The 21,993-nt window shown below is 35.1% G+C and overlaps 2 protein-coding genes across 3 annotated transcripts; both read right to left on the reverse strand.

The window, feature by feature from the left end:
* Nucleotides 1-3,753: 3,753 nt before the first annotated feature.
* Nucleotides 3,754-5,622, reverse strand: LOC120127631 (NAD(P)H dehydrogenase (quinone) FQR1-like). Its single transcript, XM_039145494.1, has 4 exons — nt 5,499-5,622; nt 4,645-4,738; nt 4,212-4,474; nt 3,754-4,118 (listed from the first exon to the last, which is right to left on the reverse strand). Exons 1-4 carry the CDS (start codon nt 5,519-5,521, stop codon nt 3,887-3,889), a joined length of 612 nt encoding a protein of 203 aa, XP_039001425.1. The 5' UTR covers nt 5,522-5,622; the 3' UTR covers nt 3,754-3,886.
* A 2,970-nt stretch (nt 5,623-8,592) lies between these two features.
* On the reverse strand, nt 8,593-14,023 carry LOC120127640 (U-box domain-containing protein 8-like). 2 transcript variants are annotated; one of them, XM_039145512.1, is made up of 3 exons: nt 14,017-14,023; nt 9,049-9,946; nt 8,593-8,944 (listed from the first exon to the last, which is right to left on the reverse strand). In XM_039145512.1, exons 2-3 carry the CDS (start codon nt 9,907-9,909, stop codon nt 8,873-8,875), a joined length of 933 nt encoding a protein of 310 aa, XP_039001443.1. In that variant the 5' UTR covers nt 9,910-9,946; nt 14,017-14,023; the 3' UTR covers nt 8,593-8,872. The 2 variants fall into 2 exon arrangements, with proteins under 2 accessions (XP_039001443.1, XP_039001437.1); XM_039145506.1 differs by having other exon boundaries at nt 8,593-9,946.
* Nucleotides 14,024-21,993: the final 7,970 nt, after the last annotated feature.

Genomic DNA, 21,993 nt, shown 5'->3' on the forward strand with positions numbered 1-21,993 from the left:
AAAACTTAATCCAATTATAATCCAATTACAAATTAATCCAATTAAATTAATATCATATTTGATAGTCATGATCCAATTACTAAACTATAAAAACTTAATCCAATTATAATCCAATTACAAATAATATTAATATTTATACAAATTATTATGTTAATGGGTTAGTAATTGGATTATATATATATAATCGGGTACCCGGAAAAACTCAATTTGTGACCCGGGCTCGACTCGGGAAATGTCGGGTTGGGTACCGACGCAGTCGGGTAAATTTTTTAAGAAAATTACCCAGTTTTTTAGATTCGAGTTGGCGGGTCGACGGGTTGGGTCAATCGGGTTAGGTATTTTTGTACACCCTTAGTAGATACCCATTTTTGTCCGGGTTGAAACCATTTTATTATTATTATTATTATTATTTTACAGATTACAGGCCTAAAATACTAGCCCAACACAAGCTGGCCCAAACAAACACGAAGCCCACAACCTAAACAAACCTAACCAACCTTACCCCTAATCCTATTAGCTGCCACCGTCTACCACCTGTCGCCGCCACCATCGTCACTGCCTACCATCGAGGAGTCGAGCTGAGAAGCCATGTCGTCGGTTACCTTAACCCGACTGACTCCCCTGTTTCACCAAACTAAAAAAAGGAAAGGAAAGAAATCAATCAATCATCCAAAAAATCAAGTAAAAAATCAAAGCAAATCCAATCGATCCCGAATTTTCCGGAAGCCATCATCTTATCTAACCCTAGCCTCTACAAAAAATCCAACAACCATTGAAGATTTAAGAGATGTGGCAACAAAAAAATGAGGGGGAATGAGATCAAAAAAATGAACCCGAAGAGGAAGACCCCGGTTAAAAAAAAGAAAAAAGAAATTAGGATTTTATCACAAACATGAAGAAGAGAGGACTTAGCTTGCGTCCCTTGCCGGAGATCTGTTGTCCTCACTTTTATGGAGCCAAACCCTTCAAGAATATAAGGTATTATTTTTTAAATACCTAGATTTAGGGTCCGAGTTTCATTGTTTTGATGCTTGATTTTGTTTATGGGTTGAAAAGGAAATTTATGGGGTCTAGAGAGAGCCATCAGCCCCTTGTCGGGGCCATTTAGGCGTCGTCGGAGAAGGCTTTAGCCCTTTTGCCGAGGAAGAGAATGAGAGATGAGGGTTGAGCGGCTGAGTTGAAAAAATGAGAGGCTAGGATTTTCTGAAAATTAAAAGGGATATATTTATGAAAACCAAAATGACACCGTTTTGGGCTCTAGGACAACCACCATTTTCGCACGTGGGTAAACTACTCAAGTGGGGTCTCTAGTTTTTTATAGTTTTGTTTTGGTCACTTAAATGAAAGTTTACACTTTATGCTTGTGGCTTTTAATTTTTTTCATTTACATTCTGATCACTGATTAATTGTTAACATGTTTGGGTATACTCGTGATTCGGTCCTTGAATTGTATTAGTTTTCACCTTGAGTTATGAAGTTTAATCTAATGTTTGTTTTGGCCCCCAAACTTTAGTTTAAGTGTTCACTTCTCCATTATTAAATTTATGACTGAAAATCTTTAAATCTTGCATTTCAGTCCCTCATTAAGCATCGGTTTGGCTTAAATATTATTCGATTGAATTATTTAGTGCCATTAATCACGCATAAACATGGGTTTGTTTTCCTTGCAAGTTTCGTTAATTACAAATGTATAAATATGCACAAGTTTTAGTGTATCCATTATGTGTAAAACTTAGTGTATTTTTAATACTTTCCTATAGAAAATATATATTTGTATATATGGTATTCATTTATATATTTTCTTGTAATTTTAGAATACCTTTTATGAATATTAAATACTTTCTATGTTAAATGTCTTTCATGCCTTTGTATATATATATTGACTTTCTATATACATTAAACGCATTTCTTGTATTATGTCCAAATTTCATGATATATGTTTGTGTACATGTGTGCATCTTATGATTTGTATTTTGATATTATATGTAGGTATATATGGCATGCGTAGTATATTTATGTTTTCACTTTCTAAGACATGTATATACTTCATATAGTTTATATTTGTTATTTTGTAAATATGAATTGCGCATGTGTTATATGATATAACGTGTGTATAAGCTTATATTATTTTGCTAAATGTATGTAAATATTTTATTCTATGTGGTAGCTATATTTATTTTTACGTACGTGTCAATACCATTTGGTCGCATGACATCATTCTTGCATGTAAAATGTATGATACATTCATATGCATAACTTCATTTGACCAAATAATTGGATTAAGGGTAATACCCTTTCATTTTAAGGTCGTTGTGAAGAGACTTCTCAACGTATAAGAAATTCACTTTCGATGATTTTAAAATTAAAGTGTATCTCATTAAGTGAAACCCTAAAAATTAATTACGTGTAAAATTTGGTAACGAGAGAAAAAAAAATGTTCTTCTATTTAAATTTATCGAGAAAAATCGTTAGAACTTATGAAAGGTCCGATCTCGATGTTTTTAAATAATCGAACATCCTTCTTCTTTCTAAAAGGATTGGTAATTTATATTTAATTAATTTTTATTTTTATCATTATTCATGAATTTGAATTAATAATGAACTTTAGAATGAAATTGTAATATTTATTTATTTAGATTGGAGTATGAATTGACTACTTAAAGGCATGAGAAATCTTTTCTTCTCGATAGAAAATAATTAAATATTTTCGTTTTTTGTCATAAAATTCAAAGAATATTTTTTGAAGGGATCTTAAATTAAATTAAATTCAAACTCGTAAATTTCCTTGCAAATACAGCTAATTAATCGAATAGGTGTCGATTTAGGGCGCTGTGGGGGTGTTAATCCTTCCACACACGTAATCGACTCCCGAACTTAATTTTTGGTACGTAGACCTAAGATGTTGTTTTAATAAAATTAAAATTATTTTTATTAAAATGAAAATTGTTTTGGGTGCCTAATCACACCCTAATAAAAGATTGGTGGCGACTCCTCGAACCGCTTTTTAACCTTAAAAAAGAAGCACCAAATTAATCGAGATAAGATTTTTAAATCACTTAAAAAAATTAAATTGTTTTTTAAGAAATCGTTTTTACACCTTGGCTTTGCAAAATGAAAAAAATGAAATGTGGGTTCAAAACCCAGCGTTTGGGTTATAAACAACCGTATGTGCGACACCATTTTTAGAGATGGGTTTCATGAATTCGGCTCATGGGTAAATCACTTGATGAGATTCTTTTCATTTGTAAATTTTTATTTTAGTCATCAAATGAAAATTTCATCTTTTCGATTCAAGCTTAAAATTTTATTTTAATTTCAGTTTAGTCCCTTGATTAGGACTTTTATTTATATTAATTTGGTCTCCAATTTTTATGATATTGCAATTTATTCACTTTTCGAGACTTTGTTGATCTTTTGATTTGGATATTTTATTTTACACATTCATTTCAGTAAGGTATAATATTTTGATTTTCGTAAGTGAATCATAATGGGTAATTTATTTTTATCCATTTATTTTTTTTGAGTTTTCGCTATGCTGATAGTCTTATTTTTTTTAATAATAATGACTCTTTAAAATAATAACTATAATTATTATATTTTAGGATAAGTTGTGCAAATTTTAGAAAAATTCACTGCGACACACACAATGATCGCGATAGCATTCGTTATATCTGTAACCGCGATAAACGCGACGCAACAAAAAATACGGCCGCGGACGCTATTTAAATCCCTATTTGGTACTTTCATGTATAATAACGGAGAAGAATCCACTGATTTATTCTTGAAGGATCAAATCAAGTCTGTGAAAAGATGTCGAACAAGTAAAATGAAAAAAGTTAAAAAAAACGAACACATGCTTAAAGAGTTGAATCTAGTAAGTAAAATATCAAGTTGATCCCTTGAGCTTCTTTGCAATGCCAGCAAAATACTTTCCCTGGTGGAAAGCCTGTGCTAGCTCGAGCTCCGACGGCTGTCTCGATCCATCCCCGGCATAAGTTCCTGCACCGTAAGGGCTTCCACCCTTCACTTGCTCCATCTCGAACATACCAGCACCAAAGGAATATCCAATGGGCACAAAAAGCATACCATGGTGTGTAAGTTGAGTGATTGCAGTTAAGCTGCACAAAAGAAAAATCTCTCGATTAGAAATTATATTGAAAGTTACTAATTTTGATAGTTTGTTAATAGTCAAATGGAGCAAATTTACTCACGGGGTAGTTTCTTGTCCACCTCCTTGAGAGCCAGTGCTGTAGAAAATCCCAGCTGGTTTGCCAGCAAGGGCTTGTGTTCTCCACAGACCACCTGTTGCGTCCATGAAAGCCTTGAACTGTGCAGACATCATACCGAATCTAGTAGGAAACCCGAAAAGCACACCATCTGCCTCAGGGAGCTCGTCTGGTGTAATGATAGGGGCGTCGGACTTCGGTGGTGCGTGCATTTTTCCGAGAACTTCCTCCGGTAGTGTTTCGGAGACCTGTCATGGTGCCCAATTGACAATATTAGGTTCAACCAGACTTGTCAATTCCAAATCGAAATAGAAACGTCAACTCCATTATGAAATGATTCAAATCCACAATAATCTATACCCGAAATGACCAAAAACAAGTAATCCGACTGGATAAACTATAGTGAACAAAATCAAACCTGCCAAAGTTTGGCTTCCACACCCTCAACAGATTCAGCTCCTTTCTTAATCTCTTGGGCCAGCTTCTCAACATGTCCATACATGGAATAGTAACTGCACCGAATGATAACGAATTTAATGTTGTTTAAATATAATCGAAGTTTTTATGATTAAAACATAAGGGAAAACAAAAGGTGATATTTGAAGAAGTAGGTCATGTTTCACGCACAAAAGAAACCGAGTTACCATAATAATGGACCGCTGGGACCGTGTTTCTCATTACAATTTCAATGGTAGGTCATGTTTCACCATCACTTTCTTTTGGTTTCTTGCTAAATAAGAGCAATTTCTGTCTGGTCTTTTTCCCTTGGATAATTGAACACAGCTTACTCATATTAAGTACAAATCATGCTCTACACGCCTTAAAATCTAACCAAAATTTCAATCTTGATCCAAACGATACACGTCGATATGACTAAATTTGACTCATCGGATCTAACAGTAATCGCTTTGGGTTAGGATTGAAATTCAATAAGTACAGGGTTTAATATGCTCAAATTAAAGTATAAGACTTGATCTGAAATTTATGCATAGTACAGGCACTAATGACAGGATCCGACCAAATATTTTTCTACTTGGTCTTCATTTACATCAACTAAAAGATGACATTTTTGGATCGTTCATAAAGAGTCATATAAGAAAATATAGAATCAGATTCAAAAGTGAAACATTTGACACCAATATATTTCCATACATTTTAACTAACAGATCTATGCAGAAGAAATAAAACAGAGCAAGACCAGAAACATAGCAACAGATTCCAGTTTGGATTCAAAGAAGAGCAAACCCCAAAGAAACAAGATAGAATTCTTACACAATGTATACTTTGGCAACCATTTTGTCTTTTGGTTAGCTCTGCTTTTGAAAGCTTTTCTCTTGGTTGGTTGATGGAAATCTTCTGTTTTGGGCAGGGAGGGAGAGGAAGGAAGCCCCTTTATTTATAGTCACGTTTAAAGAAAGATAATGTGGAATTTTCTTCTCTCAATCACTCCTGCTAGGAAAATTAAGAAGAAATTGGTTTAAATAATAGGGTAAACTACAAAGATATAATTGAACTTTAAGTGGCATATAATTTATACCACTAAACTCTCAATTGCTCTAATTATGGAACTAAACTTTGATTTTGGCTTCAATTATACCACTTGACTGTTAAATTTCAATGGCATGATGACATGTACATATCTTTCCATTATTGTTATGATGTGAACAAAAAGGTGTGTTACTATTAATGCCCAAAACAACGTCATTTTAGACATTAAACTTTTGGAGTGTCTCGATTTTGTCATTAAACTTTTTAAAAAAGTCACTTTTTGACACTAAACTTTCTCGATTGCCGATGACAGCCGATCATTGTCCGTCATCGATCACCATTCATGGCAAGATCGATATCTAAATGTTCATGTTTCACTCCTCTCTCTTCTCATCGGATTGGTTTTCCATGAAACTAGATCTCCTTTGATAATTGTCTAATAAGGATAGTTTTGAGGTATGTTCTTCTTCTTGAGATAATGTTTCTCACTATTTTGTTTTTTGAACAAACATCCCAAATCACTCAATTTTTAAGGCTTAAACCCTTAAAAAAAAGGTATATTTTTTGGTTTAATTTTAACTATTTTGGATGGATTTCGTAGAAAATCAATCCTAGGAGAAGAAAGAGGAATAAAATGTGAATGTTGATATTGATCTTGCCACAAAAGACATTAGCGAATGGTAACAATTCATTGTCAGCGTTGGTAAAAAAAACATGGTGCCAAACAGTGAATTGTTTGAAGGTTTAGTGACAAAATCGATACACCCCTAAACTTTAGTGTTTAAAATGACGTCATTTTATACATCAATGGCTGTACCAAAATGATATTGTTTTATTCATGTCATCACAACGTCTAAATTTTAATGGTCCTATGATATAATTAAAATTAAGCCAAAGTTTAATGCTATAATTGAAGCAATTGAAAATTTAGTGGCATATGATATGGTTTACCTTAAATAATACATATATATATATATATATATATTAACTTTGTGGTTTATGCTTTTGTTAAATTATATATATACTAGGTTACATCTAAAGAAGTCCTTAATAATACATTATATTATAAACAAGATGTCAATTTTTTTATTCCTTAGAGTGAAGATTCATCGTTTCTAGACATAAGTATTGGAGCTGATGCCAAGATTTAGATCTAACTTATTTGTCAATATCATTAAATTTATATAAATAATTTTAAATATACATATATAAGATATAAAATAGTATTTGATCCTGGAAATCATAGTCAATTGCTTGTAATCTTAACCTTCTTGAATTTGAAGAATGAGGAAAGTCTGAAATGATTGATCTTTGACTTTTAATTCTAGTTAGATCTAGGACCGACTTGTCCAAAAAATAACCTATATGTTTTAGTATAAAGTTTGGAAAAGATGTACTTTCTTTTAATGAGAAACCGTTGGACTTCATATATCTAAACTTATGATTAATATAAATCATGAATCATTGTTTGAGGATGTTGATTGGAATTAAACCAAGGAAGAAAACCCATTTTTCAAGAGAATATTTCAAAAGCAAAACTGTGATCAAACAACCATATACGATTAATTAGTGCTTAATCCATGTATTTGGGTAGTAGTTTACCTAATTTGTCTTTAATAAAGAACCATTAATTCATAAAGAATTGGGAATCGATTCGTTCGGTAAGTGATATAGCTTGTGCGCTTGAAATACCATGTGGGTTATCATAGACTTACCCAAAAGGAGAAGCTTTCTTCAAAAGCATTTGCATAATGTTTTCAGTTCATAAAGGCTTCTATAAACACAAACCAATGGCTCATCGTCGGTGACCTATCAGGCCCAAAAGACCAACCGAATGGCATGGGGTTCAACAAAGATGAAATTGCCACTTTTGCAATTCAAGTTGGGCAGATCATCAACAAAAGTGCTTCCTTTACACTAGGCAAAGCTCTCTTTGTTGCATGATTTGGTTTGTTCACTTGATCTATGTCGCCATCAATCAAAAGAAAAAGAAGCAATATAATGTTAAACGTTATAAAGTAAAGAAATATATGCACTGCTTGTTGGATTGGACCGACAATGATCACTTTTCTTTATAATATGAAATGCAAAAAGTAAAAGCACAAACTTTGCTTCTTTCACCAGACAATTGCACTTTGGTTAATTCGTGCATTTCTTTCTTTCTTTTCATTAAACAAAAAATACTTTTAAAACGCATGCTGAGCGTCACAACCCCATGCCATGTTCAGACAAACACATCCGATGTAAGATTCATGACACCGAATGGATCAAGATAGAACATATGGATATCGAGCCGCTTGAATGAACAAATCAGCTTCTCGTATAGCCAGGCAGAGAAACTAGGCTTACACAAACAATAGTTGTTTTACTCACTCAGCATTCCTCGTTTGTTCTTAAAATAACAACTATGTGCATAGGCATACTACATTCTATTTAAGTACCCTAAAGTCTAAATCAAGGTAGGATATGCTTTTCTTCTTATGCTTAACAAGAAAAAGTGTAAAAGGTGCATTTTTGGCTACATTTCAATCTTCACAAACCAAGTTATCCTCGGAGGAAAACTACCAAGCCGAAAGGCCTAAAGTCATATTCATAACGGACCATTTAGGTGCGCATATTTGTTAATCAACATTTAGAACCTATAAATAGTTAAGCAATCACAGGATCAGAAATTAGCAAACAAGTGAAAGGATGTATCAAGTTTCATTCAAATGGTTGCAACATGCAAATTAGCAAACGACCAACACTATGGTAGCTTATCAAAATATACCATTGCTAAAGTTCAATGCTTTAGTATTTTCGAATTCTTTTTAACAAGTTTCGGAATCTAAAAGAGATCAAAGACATAGCAGGGGCATGCTTCAGTACACAATTATAATTGAAGTAACAAAAATTTTGAACTTTTTTTTTTCTTTTTTCACTACAACATCTAACAAGGGAGAACCAACAAGCCCTCCATTTCATCATGTCTGGGCCATTATTTCAGATGTACATGGATACAAAAATCTAATCTGTATTTCCTATCGTACAATGAAACTATGAACTGAACAACAACTACTCACTTCCATTTCCAACACCGAAAGCTTTGTTCGAGTCATGCGATGGCATGCTTGTCTCTGAGAGTCTGAACCAAACTCGAAGTGTATCGCCTTATCTTCTCATTCTCTTCCTCCATTAACCCCATACAAATCTCCAAAACTCCTTGGTTGATAGCTTCGAAACAAAGCCTTTTGCAACAATTGCACAAACAATTCAATGTGAACAGGCCATATTGAATTCCCCTTGAGGTCCCATTCCTTAAAACATGAACCAAAACCTTGACACACCCATTAACCTTCATCATCTCATCTATCCCTTCTTTGCATTTCACCAATAATCCCAACACTTCAATCGCCCTTTCCAAGCCGGAATTCAATAACCCGACCAGTATTGGCACCGCCCCACAATCGATAGCTCTCCTTCTGTTATCAGAAAATGAACAGAGTGCATAGAGAGCAGTTGCTGCCTCTTTCTTTTCCCTTCCTTGGCCTGAAATCAGAAGCCAAACCAATGCCTGAATCACATCCGGGTACGCCCCTATCGTCGCTTTACTGACTTCCACGACGGCCAAGCTGGTTATAATCGTTGCAGCTATGGCTCTGCAATCGGGTGACCCGAGACGTAAAACCTTGACGACCCGGTTAATCGCGCCTTCCGCGACTAAACCCACTTTGTTATCATCGTCTAGGCTGAGATTAAGGAGTAAAGAGAGCGACTTCTCTTGTAAATTCGAGTCATCCGACTCGACACACTTGAGGACCGCGGGGGCCGCTCCCCATTCGGTTAGTTTACGGCGAAGTGCTGAGTCATGTTTGGTGAGTCTGGCGAGCTGAGTGAGCAACTTGAGCTTGGTTTCGAGAGGGGACGATGGAGAGGTCAGAGCAGAGACGAGGGTTTGGGGTTGAGGGCAAGGCTGTGACTTTGAAGGAGCGACGAGGGTATAGTTGTAAATTAAGGAGCGGAGGGCATGGTTCGGGATAAGACAAGGGTGTTCAGGCAAGGGTAGTTTGGTAATCGGACAAGTCCGGTGGCCGGCGTCTAGCCACCTTTGTATTGATGCTCGGTCGAAGGTGTGACCCGATGGAAGGATAACCGGGTCGGACATTATCTCGAGAGATATAGGGCACTTGAAATCGTCAGGGAGCTGAGTTTCCATCTCGTTTCCAACTCGACTAAAATCCTCAGCTTTCCTTCTCAGAGCTTTTTTTTTTAAAAAGGAGGGTTTATGAGGTTTTGGAGGCTGTGGAGAGAGAGAAAGGCAAGAACTTTTGTTTTCTCACTTGAGCGGAGATAGAGAGAGAGGAAGTTTAGTGAAGAAGAAGGTAAGTTTGTGAACAACGAAATGACTATAGTACCCTCCTCAATGGGAATAGAATTTAGGTAATGAATAACGCGCATTTTTGCACAAAATTAATATGTTTTTCTTATTATTATTATTATTATTTAATTCAAGGTTTAAATAAAAAATAAATGTTAACTTTTTAATTTTTAATTCAAGTGTTTAAAGTTTATTTTATCAAAAAATGTATATATTAAGATTAATTAATTAAAAATATTTATATTATCACATTTTATATAAATCCAATTATCTTAACGTAACATGGATATGCCTTAAATATTGTGGATTTATTCACCTTCGACGCTACCTCACTACACCAAGCCGCTGATTCGCAGCACTAGCCTGATGTATTAGGCTCTTCTTCATTAAAAAAAGAGGTTAAAAGAAACATTATGTCTAATGTTTGATCTTTTATTTTAAAGTTATCGTCTCAATCAATTAAATCAGATTTAATCAATTAAGGTGATGAAGCTGATCGTGAGTTAATGAAATACATAATCTAATCTATATTTAAATCAATTCAATTGCATTAATTATTTTTTTCAATTAATATCCAGAGTCATCAATCATATATTTTTGTTAAAGGTAAATTATATCATTAGCCATCAAATCTTACGTTGTGTTTCAATTGTTTCACTAAACTTTATAACACTTTAAGTAGATTTTAGTATGAGGTTCAATTGGGGCATTAAACCATTAAATTCAAAATGATATGATATGATCTTTTTTATAAATGGAGCGGACATCATTAAAAATCCTTTTTAACAGTCAAACATGGGGAGCTGTGAGAAAAAAAGAGCATCCAATTAAAATTAATTTAAATAACATAGTTTGATACAACCAAATAAATAATTTCGGGACAAACCGATTTAAAAAACAAAATAAAGAATTAGAATTCTTACGTGTCTAAATAGCTACTCCATCAAAGTTTATTTTGATCCCATCGCATGAGGAGACTGGCAACGAGCAACTGCATTACCTTGGTTCCGACCGAGTAGACAACACCATCAACCTCAGACGCTTCCATCCTCCCACCAACAATCGCAACCAAATAGTCCTCGTGGAGCTGCTTTGCATCAGAGACAATAAGCTAAGAAGGTTGAAACCTTCCATCATGAACAACAATATTCCGATTATTCCAAAGATTCCATAATAGAACATTTAAACTAGCGAAATTATCGATGATAAGTATATTTAAAAATTATTTTTATTCCACCTTGTCATCATCTTCATCTAAATTAAGAATTTTCACCTATTTTCAATGACATTAAAAATTATCATTTTCCGACGTCTTTTGCAATCACTCTAGACATCAATGAAATCATATCATCGTTCTCTATCGTTTTATTGGTTTAATTTTTTTTTCAAAATTTATTTAAAAACACAACAAATAAATATAAAAAATCTATAATTTTGGTTTCAAGGGCTTTCTTGGATTTGATTTGTTTGGTGTATTTGTTTAAAAATTTGAACTATAAGAAACATTTTTTTCTAAAAGATAAACAACATACTTTGAAACTAAATTATCAAATGAGTGATATCGAACCATTAGATGAATTGTTAGTGATTTTGAATGAGTTTGTGAAAATAAAATCAGAGAAGAAGAAAAATAATTAAAATGTGAGCATTTTAGTATTAATTTTTTGTGTGACGACAACCAATGAATGGTGACGATTAACCAATAATAATCGTTGGAAGAGTTGATAATTTTCATAGAAAAATAATGAAGAAGCAATAGAATCAGTAATGATTTAACACTCCAATGTCCTAACTGAACATACAACTAAAATTTAATGTTTAAATTGAAATATTTTAAAGTATATTAGTAAATTGGCGTCTTCTCTAAAATGTAGCGAGGGACGGCGTAGTTGACCCTTTCATTAATGACAAGAAAAGCTATATTTAGACTCGGTGGAGTTTAAATACTAACATTTAGAAGTTGGTATTTGATTTAAATACTTAAAATTTAATACTGTCAGTATAATAAGTTGGATTTAAAGAGGCTTCTTTGTAATGTACCTATTACAAATGTGTTGGAGAGATGGTGAAATGCAGCAATTGTTATTGAAGTAATACACTCGAATTACAACGCAAGGATAGTGTTTATATACAACACACACAGCTCATAACCGTACTACAGCAGAATAATCAATCCTAATAGCTCAGCAACTTCCTAACTTCCTCTTAACAGCTATTGCCAACATGGCATGGCAGCAGGACTTGCTTCTTTTATGCTAATATTCTCCCTACTTCTTCTCGTCCTCCAAACTATACTTGATGAACACATACCTTGGATCGAAACTCTTCAAATGAAGTTATTGCCAATGGCTTAGTAAATCCATCGGCTATTTGATGCATGGCTGGAACGTAGTTAACGGTTAGCTGGTATGCTGCAACTTTCTCACGCACAAAATGGACATCAAGATCAATATGCTTAGATTGAGCATGGTATACTGGGTTTGCACTCATAGCCACTGCACTAGTGTTGTCGCACCAGACAACTAGTTTATGGTTCTGATGAATGCCAAGGTCAGATAGAAGTGCTTGAATCCATGTTATGTCAGCAGCTGTGTCTGCTACACTCTTGTATTCAGCCTCCATTGTTGATCGGGAGATTGTTCTTTATTTTTTTGAGAACCAAGAAACAAGAGACTTGCTAAGAAATACCCCGTATCCAGTGATAGACCGCCTGTCATCAATGTTGGCACCCCAATTTGCATCAGCAAAGGCAGTTATGCCTGATCCATGACCAGCTGGTGAAAACATGGGTCCAAAATTAAGTGTTGATGATAGATAACGCAGTATTTGTTTTACTGCAAAAAAGTGAGTCTCTCTTGGTGCATGCATATGTTGAGCAACATGTCCCACATTGAATGAGATATCATGTTTTGTATGGAAAATATACAAGAGTAAGCCAACTATGCTCCTGTATTCGCTGTCATTCTAAACTAGTTCACCCTCTTTATGAGTAAGTTTAGGAGACACCACCATTGGTGTAGCATAACTTGCTGCATTCGACATTCCAGTTTTTTCCAACAGTTCCAAAACATATTTTCTTTGGCTTAACATGACTGAGTTTTTGAGACGTTTGACCTCAATCCCTAGGAAGAAGCTTAACTCCCCAAGGTCCTTTAGTGAAAACCGGTCCTGTAACATCAACACGACTTTCTGTATAGCGTTAGGATCTTGTCCTGTAATTATTATATCATCTACATATACAAGTGCATAGACATAGCTACCATCTGCATGCTGTACAAATAAGGACGAGTCTACTTGAAATACTACAAATCCCATCTATATTAGGTTGTCCTTAAGTTTAGAATGCCAATTGCGAGGTGCCTATCGAAGACCATAAAGAGCCTTTTCTAACTTACACACGAGCGGTTGACCAAGTTCATCATTTTGCTCAAATCCAGGGGGTTGTTGCACGTACACCTCCTCCCTTAAATATCCATTGAGGAAAAAATTATTGATATCAACATGTCTAAGTTTCCATCCATTAGAGTCTGCTATAGCTAGTATTGTGTTGGATGTTGAAAATTGAACTATAGGACTGAAAGTGTCCTTGAAGTCCTGGCCTGAAATCTATGAGAACCCTTTGGCTACCAAGCGTGCTTTATACCTGTTTACTAATCCATCAGGGTTGTACTTAACATGAAAAAGCCATTTACACCCCACAATCATCCTATCCTTAGGAAGTTTGACTAAAGCCCACGTGTCATTATTGATCAAGGCATTGTATTCATCGTATACTGTTGCAGCCCAGTGAGGGGATTGAAGAGCAGCACGAGTTGTAGTGGGAACCTTATCATCCAAGGTAGTTGAATACACCTTGGGTTTGAAAATTCTACAACGACTACGTGTCATCATATGATGAACACAAGTATGGAGAGTATTATCAACAGGTTCAGAGGGCTCAGGAACATTCGAGGGTTCAGGAATATTAACAACTAGCTCAAAAGCATTACCTTGTATATCATCACCTGGTGTACTGCCAACATCTGCATCCATATCTACACCTCCATCAGATGCAACTTCTTCTGACTCAGTAGTATTAGAAGTATGTTGCAAAGTGTCTTCAGGATTGTGCTGAGATTCATTATTGTCCATCTCGACTTCAATGGGAACCACTGCACCATCATCTTCTTCATGTACTACAGTTGTATTAGGTAAGTGATGTGGAGATTGAGAGCATGAGTTCCTGACTGTAAATGGAAATACAGATTCGTTAAACACAACATGACAAGAAACATATACTCGTCCATCAGATGCCAAGCATTAGAACCCTTTGTGCTGAGGGCTAACTACCATATAAGTGCACACTTGTGATCTGAAGGACAATTTGTGCTTTTGAAACATCCTCAGGTCAGGAAAGCACTGGCAGCCAAAAACCTTCATCATAGTGTACTCAGGTTTATTCCCAAAGAGCTTTTCAAATGGTGAAGCATTTTGTAGGACTTTGGTAGGCAACCGATTAATTAGATATACTGCATAAGTAACTGTTTATGGCCAATACTTGATTAGTAAACAGGCTTGAGCTAACAGCACCAATGCCAGCTCGACAATGTGACGGTGTTTTCTCTCTACTACACCGTTTTACTCAGAGGTGTATGGACATGTGAGCCTGTGCACAATGCCATCTCGAGCCAGTAAGGGTGAAACACTGCGAAACTCACCGCCCCAATCTGTCTGTAGTGCTTTGATGATACTGCCAAATTGATTGGCTACCAGTTTCTGAAATAATTGGAATGCTAGATATGCTTCATCTTTATGTTTCAAAAGATAAATCCAGGTATGACGTGTAAATACATCCACAAATGAGATGTAAAACTTAAATCCATTTGAAGACACATTGGAGGTCCCCATAAGTCTGAGTATACAAGTTCAAACGAGGAAGTTACCATTGTATTCGATTCATTAAAAGGTAGTTTGTGGATTTTGCCTAAATGGCATGCCACTCATTCTTTATTTACATGAGGATGAACTTTAAAACCTAGTTCAAAAGCTATTCTTGATAGAGTCTCATCTGCTGGATGGCCAAGTCGATGATGTCATAGCTCATCCAATGGAGTTGATTCCAATTTGGCATTTGCTTGTGTTACATGAACTTCTAGTGGTTCTTTATTCATGGTAAATGAATATAAGCCATCAATTTCATCTCCTTGAAGGAACAATCTTCCAATAACTTCATCTTGAACACAACATCGATTAGAATGAAATTTAATGAAAATGTCGTTATCCCTAGTAAGCTTCGAAACCGAAAGTAGATTCTTTGTTATTTTTGGCACATGCAACAAATCATTCAAGAAAAGTACACGTGAGAAAGCATTTACGTGAGCATGGCCAACCAAGGCAACATCAAGAGGCATACCATTCCCTATTAAAAGCTTACATGGACCACGATACTCAGAGGAATTCAACACCTTATTAGCATCAGCAGGCGTGGCTCCTGTATCAACCACCCAGCGCTCAGATTGTATAGCAGTAGCATGTGCTTGTGACTTATCACCTACAACCAAAACATTTATTTTCTTGGCACAACACTCATAACCTTCATTAGTGGATGAAACTGTAAAGCTACTAGAAGAAGGGGTACCTTTGTATTCAGATGGATATTGGCCTTGATGAACAGAAGGAACACGGGAGAAGTCTTTATTATATCTATGGTAACATCGATCAACCAGGTGGCCAATCTTTCCACAGAGTTGGAACTGAACCCTAGACTTGCCACGGCCTCTACCACTGGATCGAGAGTTATAAGAATAACTAGCCATCTGATTAGAACTATTGGTCACCACTGAAGTATTTCTTACTTCACCCTGTGCAACATTTGTAGCCATGGGCAACATTTCAAGCTGGTCATCAAAACTAGCTAGTTGAGTTTCTGCGTCGATTAGCATAGTGGACATATTGTTTAACGACAGAGTGTCCCTCATGGACGTGATGATCGCCATGAAGGGCTGGTATTCTCGAGGAAGTCCTTTCAAAATGCTAGCTATTTGTTCAACTTGAGGAACGGTACTGCCACAAGAGGCTAGAGCATCGCATACCTCCTTTACACGTGTAAGGTAAGTTCGCATGTTGTCACTCCTTTCTTTAAGAATTGAAGTTTGTAGTGAAGGCTCATTTGACAAAGCAATGAAGGACAATGTTCCAAACAACTATTGCCGTTTCAGCGCCTACAAATTATAGAAGAAGATGTGGGTTGATCGTGGACAGTAACCACGAGGCTAGAGCACTGTCTTGAGCCACAAAGTCTTCATATTCATCATTGACACGAACCATGCCATCATCATCAACCACTGTCTCTAGCAGAGTTGTTGCTGCTCCTGGAAGCAACCGTTCCAGCCGATGACTTCTGACGGTGAGCAGAATCTACTGTTTCTAGAGAAAAAAATTCATTTCATCTAGAACTACATTTACCTTCTTATTGGTAAATGATTTGAACCCATGGTTAACTCCATCAAGAACAGCTCGAGCAGCAGAAGTCGATCTTGAAACCCCAAGATCATTGGCGAATGATACCATATTGGAGAGATGGTGAAATGCATCAATTGTTATTGAATTAATGCACTCGAATTACAACGCAAGGATATTGTTTATATACAAAACATACAACTCATAACCAAACTACAACAGAATAACCTCATCAACTTCCTAACTTCCTCTTAACAGCTATTGCCAGCGTGGCATGTCAGCAGGACTTGCTTCTTTCCTCATTCTTCTAATAAAATGAATCATATATTTTAAGAACAGATGTTAAATAATAGTATTAAGTTTAACCTATTACAGATATTTTAAAATACAAAGACAAAATTATGTTGAACTAAAGTAGATGGAGTAAATCTCACATAATAGCGGGACCAACACCATAATTGGACCAAACAAAATGATGATATTGTTAATGTTGGTATTAGTTAACACACTCCGATCTCCCCAACAGGTCTATCCACACCTATTTCTTTAAGATTTATTTATAAAAATTAAAGCAGAAATTTGGTTTTGAATTTCTGTTTGCCCAATGACTTGTTTTCGATGATGAAAAAGTAAATTTGGTATACTGAGAATGTTTTGTTTAGAATGAAAATTTATTATGTGTACTAATCTTAAGTTTTTTTTATGGTACGGTTAGTAATAATATATTCACACAATATGCCAAAACATTTTAAACGTTTAAGTTCATTTTTTTTAATTTAAATGGATAATTCGACCCTCTTTAATATGAGTTATATTAACTTTAATTTTTACAATATGCCAAAACATTATAAACGTTTAATTTTCTCTTTTCATATGATGATTGTAATTATTTTATTTGTTCTTGTAGTTTTTTTTTCTATTTTGCAGCATGTCTTTTAATTTCTTTTTATTTTCTTAAGGTTAATGACATAGTTCTCCATATTCAAACGATATTTATTTGGTTATCATATTAATCTATCATTGCATTGAAATCTTGGACTGAATATTGATAGGCACTCACAATCATAAAAGACAAATCGAAATTGAATTCTTGTAATGACAATTTGTCAACAAACCATCATTGTTACACTACAAGAAAAATACCTTTAATGACACACGAACGATGACACACGATATTTTATGACTTGCAAAACATGTGTGTCGTAAAAAAATGTAATGTTTCTTAAAATCTGAACGATTTATAACTTACAATAATGTGTGTCATATTTAATATTCATAATCCAAAAAATTTGCAAAAACACGGAGTACACTTTTATTTGTGTGTCATCTGTAAAAGTCGTCTTTTAATTTCCCCCCCCCCAATAATTTTAATCTTTCCCCGCTTCTTCCCCCTCAATCATTAGTTCACACTTTTGCATTCATGTTACCAAGAAACACAATATTGAGAGATCAGATAGAGAATGCTTCTTCCCCAATTGGCTCGCTTCAAAGGGGTCAGTACTCTTTCTCGTCTTTTTAATTTGATGGTATTTCAACAAAATACTGGAAATTCTTTGGTGTCCTGACTTTGCTTGGAGAAAACCGCAACATTGTGGAGATAAGCAAAAAGATGGTGAGTTGTTTTCCTTGCTTTAATCCTCGTTCTAAAGATTCAAGGATCGACATTGACAATGGAAGTCGAACCACTTCTCGCCATTCTTCTAATTCCTCAGGTTTCCTTTTCATTTCCCTTTTTCTCATTACTTTTCCGTACAATCTTGCTTATCTGTAAAATCTTTCTCCGTTTTTGTAACCAGTTTCCTGCGCTACGAGAAGAAAGGCAATTCTAGAAGGTAATGCTAAGTATTCTAACACCAAATTTCTCGGGAAACTTTCTTCTTTCCCAGTAGATTTGATTATTAGTTTGTTCGAAATTTTGTTAACAGAGCATAGGAAAGGAAATGATCAGGGACATGGCTCCAAAGGCAATGGTGCGCGTAGTTTCACATTCCGGGAGTTAGTAACGACAACAAGGAATTTCAGGGAAACTAATTTGCTTGGGGAAGGAGGATTCAGAAGAGTTTTCAAAGGAGAGATCTAATTATTTTGATATTTATGGACCTCAAGTACACTTTTTTTTGGCTCTTTCTTTTTATATTTTCTGTAGGGATTATATTGATCTGTTTTAGTGTAATGGGGGAATGTGATGGAACTTAAAGCCTTCCCTTTGCAGGCAAAACCAGAACTTGTTTTCAAGACCCCAGAAGCTGACAATACTTTGAATTTGCAAGTAAGTTTCTGGAAATTGACTTTATGTCAAAAGAAAAGAAAAAGAAACATAGTTGAAGTTTGGGTCTTTTTTTTGTTTTGGTACCAGGATGTTCAAGGTCTTTTTACTTGGGTTCTTGCCGATGGATTCATGTCTTCCTGGGTTTTTATTAAGGTATATAAATAGTATAATTTTATGTATTGAACTTTATACTTGGTTTCCTTATTAATGTGTGGAACAAAGTCTTTGATTGTTTGGTTTTTTATAAGTTATATAAGAAGACGTTCTTATTTTATATTGTTTGCAGAATAAACCACTGATTCTGAAAGTTGTAATGCTTTATGCCCCTGGCTTGGATGCAACTTTGTACTTGGCACAATCCATGAAACTTTCTGGTTTGAAACAAATTTGTGCCAATCCTCGGCCGCTTTTAGCTTTTAGGTTTGTAATGACCTTGTTTCTGCATTCCTTGTCTATCGAAAAATATGCTCGGTGTGAATTGCAATACGGTGTGTTTATGAATCTATTTTTTTATTGTAGCTGTGTATCAGATGGGATGCAGACAATAGACGCACTCCTGACGTGCAAGGTGAAGAGAAAGAGAAATGTGATCGATTCGGTGAAGGAAATAAGCCAGCCTGCTGAACAATGTGCAAAATCTATCTTTGAAGTTGAACGGTCTGCTTCTTTGCTTGCATGAGTTTCTTACTTGTATGGTGGAATTAGATTCTTTACAGGGTTAGTTGGTTTTCATTAGAGGATTGTCAGTCCCAACTTGTGTGACTAGAAAAGTAAAGCTTTGGGGACAGTAAACATGTGACATTTACTCATCTGGCGGTCTTAACTAACTTTCATGAGACAGAACAAAAGTATTTTAGCTGTTCTGCACTTGTTTATAGTGGTGTTATCAAATGGTTAAGATTCATATCCACTTTCTTACTCTGCATAGCTTAACCATTAGATTAACAAATTTTTCATCGTCACTCATTCCCATCCTTGTACCAGACTTTGCCTAAGTGTTGTACGGAATAAATCTTGCCAGAGCTTTCGGCATCCTTCAGTGGGATTCAATCTAGTTGATTCCTTTCAAGGGTGTTTTGAAGCTTGGGCTTTGTGTTATAGTGCAATATATAATATAATCTTTTACTTTGTAACATGCCCTAACTTGATTTCAACTGCTGTGCCCAAAAAAATATTAAAGGATGGTACATTGTATACTCTTGTATGATTTTTGGAAAGTTCTAGATCTGATATCATGCATTTGCTTTAGCCTGTAATGTGCTGTGACCCTTTCCTTTCAAATAATGTAATTCGATGTTCTAGTCACCCCATTCAGTCTTTTAACTTGCAAAAATAACTTGAAGTAGTTGGAGTTACTCAGAAAAAAAGGCATATATGTTTATTCAAAAATGTCTATTATCACTCTTATAATTATGGGGTCAAAGTTAACTTTTAATCAAAACAAGTGTTTTGAAATTTGGTTCAGAGCTTTTTGTATTTGCATGTCTCAGTCTATATGCTCATCTCTCTCATTTTTAGGAGAGCATTGAAAATGAAACGAATGGCAGCCTCTTTTTATTGCTTGCTTATTTCCATTGACATTTGTTGATATTTTTTTCTTCCCTCTCAACCTTGATGCTTCTAAACCCTATAGACAACTATTGTTAAAGATGGTGGCTAAATTTAGGTGCACTAATGACTTCTAAACTTTTGCAGACATCATCTGAAACAAAGTTGAAGGTTGAACTAGTCTTTGGTTGATCAAACTTTTGTCGTCCCAAATTGCACAAGGTAGAGTTTGCAGTTCTGGTATGACTGGTTTTGCCTTTCACTGTTGGTGCTTTCCCCTTAGTCCAAATCATCTAGTTCATCAGTTGTGTTGATATTTGATTCTCAAGGATATTGTGTGGTCCCTTTGTTTCCAACACAAGAAGTGGGAAAAGCATTAGGCACTGACCTGGGCATAACTGAGACACATAACCTTAGTTTCTGTTGTACTTTAGTAAATGTTTTGTGCAACAATTACATTTTTGCCGATTGCACTACTTGCTCATATGTACTACGTATATCACAACCCCCCGCGCTTTCTTTAGTTTTTTTTCAGTTGGTATGCTATAGTCTGAACTATAGTTGTAGGTTAGCAATTAGCATTAGAGACCTCAGCAACCCTCCTCTCCTCTCCCCCTGGATATTCTTGATGATTCCATGTAAGAGCAGTAGTTAAAAACATTATGTTGTTGTATTTGATATGAGGTAGCTTTTCAGTTTTCTCTACATATCAGTATGACATTTCTTTTTTGTGCTTTGTTTGCACTAATCTTGCCACGCCATCTTCATGGTAAGTTGGGATTGTAGATGTTTGATATAGGACCGATGTTAACATTTCATATGGTGATGTGTTCTGCAAATTGCTTATATGATATGGAGCTTATTATGTACTGGTTGTGCAAAATTTTGACATCTTTGTTTTATTTTGCTTACCATTTGTTGATATTGTTTTTGCATATTCTAAGCATCCTCATTTTTTTTGTTGTCAATACAGGTTTGACAACACTGCCTATTTGCACGTATCTGTGGCTTTTATCCAGATGCTCAAAGCTCTAAGTATGTGGAAACAAAGTGCATTATTGTATATATATATAATGGTTATATGTTCTTTCTCAATGTCGTATTTTCTTTGTTTTCTTTGACTAATCGTTTATTGTAAACTATTTGTAGTGTGAATATATTGTATACAAATGTATTGCTTATATATAATATGATATATATATTTAGTATTACGAGGCATTAAATGTGATTTAGTTTGATTATTTGTCAATCTACAATATATATAAATATATATATATATATATAATTCACGAAATAAAATCACGACACACGAATGTGTGTCATTTTCATTTATGACGGGGGCTTCAATGACACGCAATGTAAGTCATAAATGTGTGTCATCCTCATTTATGACGGGGCTTCAATGACGCGCAATGTAAGTCATAAATGCCCGTCATAAATTTATGACGCCAGTTGCGCGTCATCTTAAATTCATGTCGGTGGCTTCAACGACAGGCAAATGTGTGTCATCCGCACCCATAGATGACGTGCAATGCGCGTCATTAAAGGGGTTTTTTCTACTAGTGTTATATGTATATTTGTGTTAGTGTTTATGGTTTTTATCATTCATCATCGACAACAATGTTTGTTTGTATCTATTATATGATCAAGTTGTTTAATTAAATTTA

This window comes from Hibiscus syriacus, unplaced genomic scaffold (assembly GCF_006381635.1).
Source record: "Hibiscus syriacus cultivar Baekdansim isolate YM2019G1 unplaced genomic scaffold, ASM638163v2 tig00001478_pilon, whole genome shotgun sequence".
NCBI classification, from domain to species: domain Eukaryota; kingdom Viridiplantae; phylum Streptophyta; class Magnoliopsida; order Malvales; family Malvaceae; genus Hibiscus; species Hibiscus syriacus.

Coding starts and splice junctions, on each gene's coding strand:
- LOC120127640 (XM_039145506.1), bottom strand. CDS start 9,909: ATGGAAACTCAGCTCCCTGACGATTTCAAGTGCCCTATATCTCTCGAG.
- LOC120127631 (XM_039145494.1), bottom strand. CDS start 5,521: ATGGTTGCCAAAGTATACATTGT. Junction 4,739..5,498: donor GTTGCCAAAGTATACATTGT/GTAAGAATTCTA, acceptor CATTCGGTGCAG/TTACTATTCCATGTATGGAC. Junction 4,119..4,211: donor GGTGGACAAGAAACTACCCC/GTGAGTAAATTT, acceptor TCTTTTGTGCAG/CTTAACTGCAATCACTCAAC.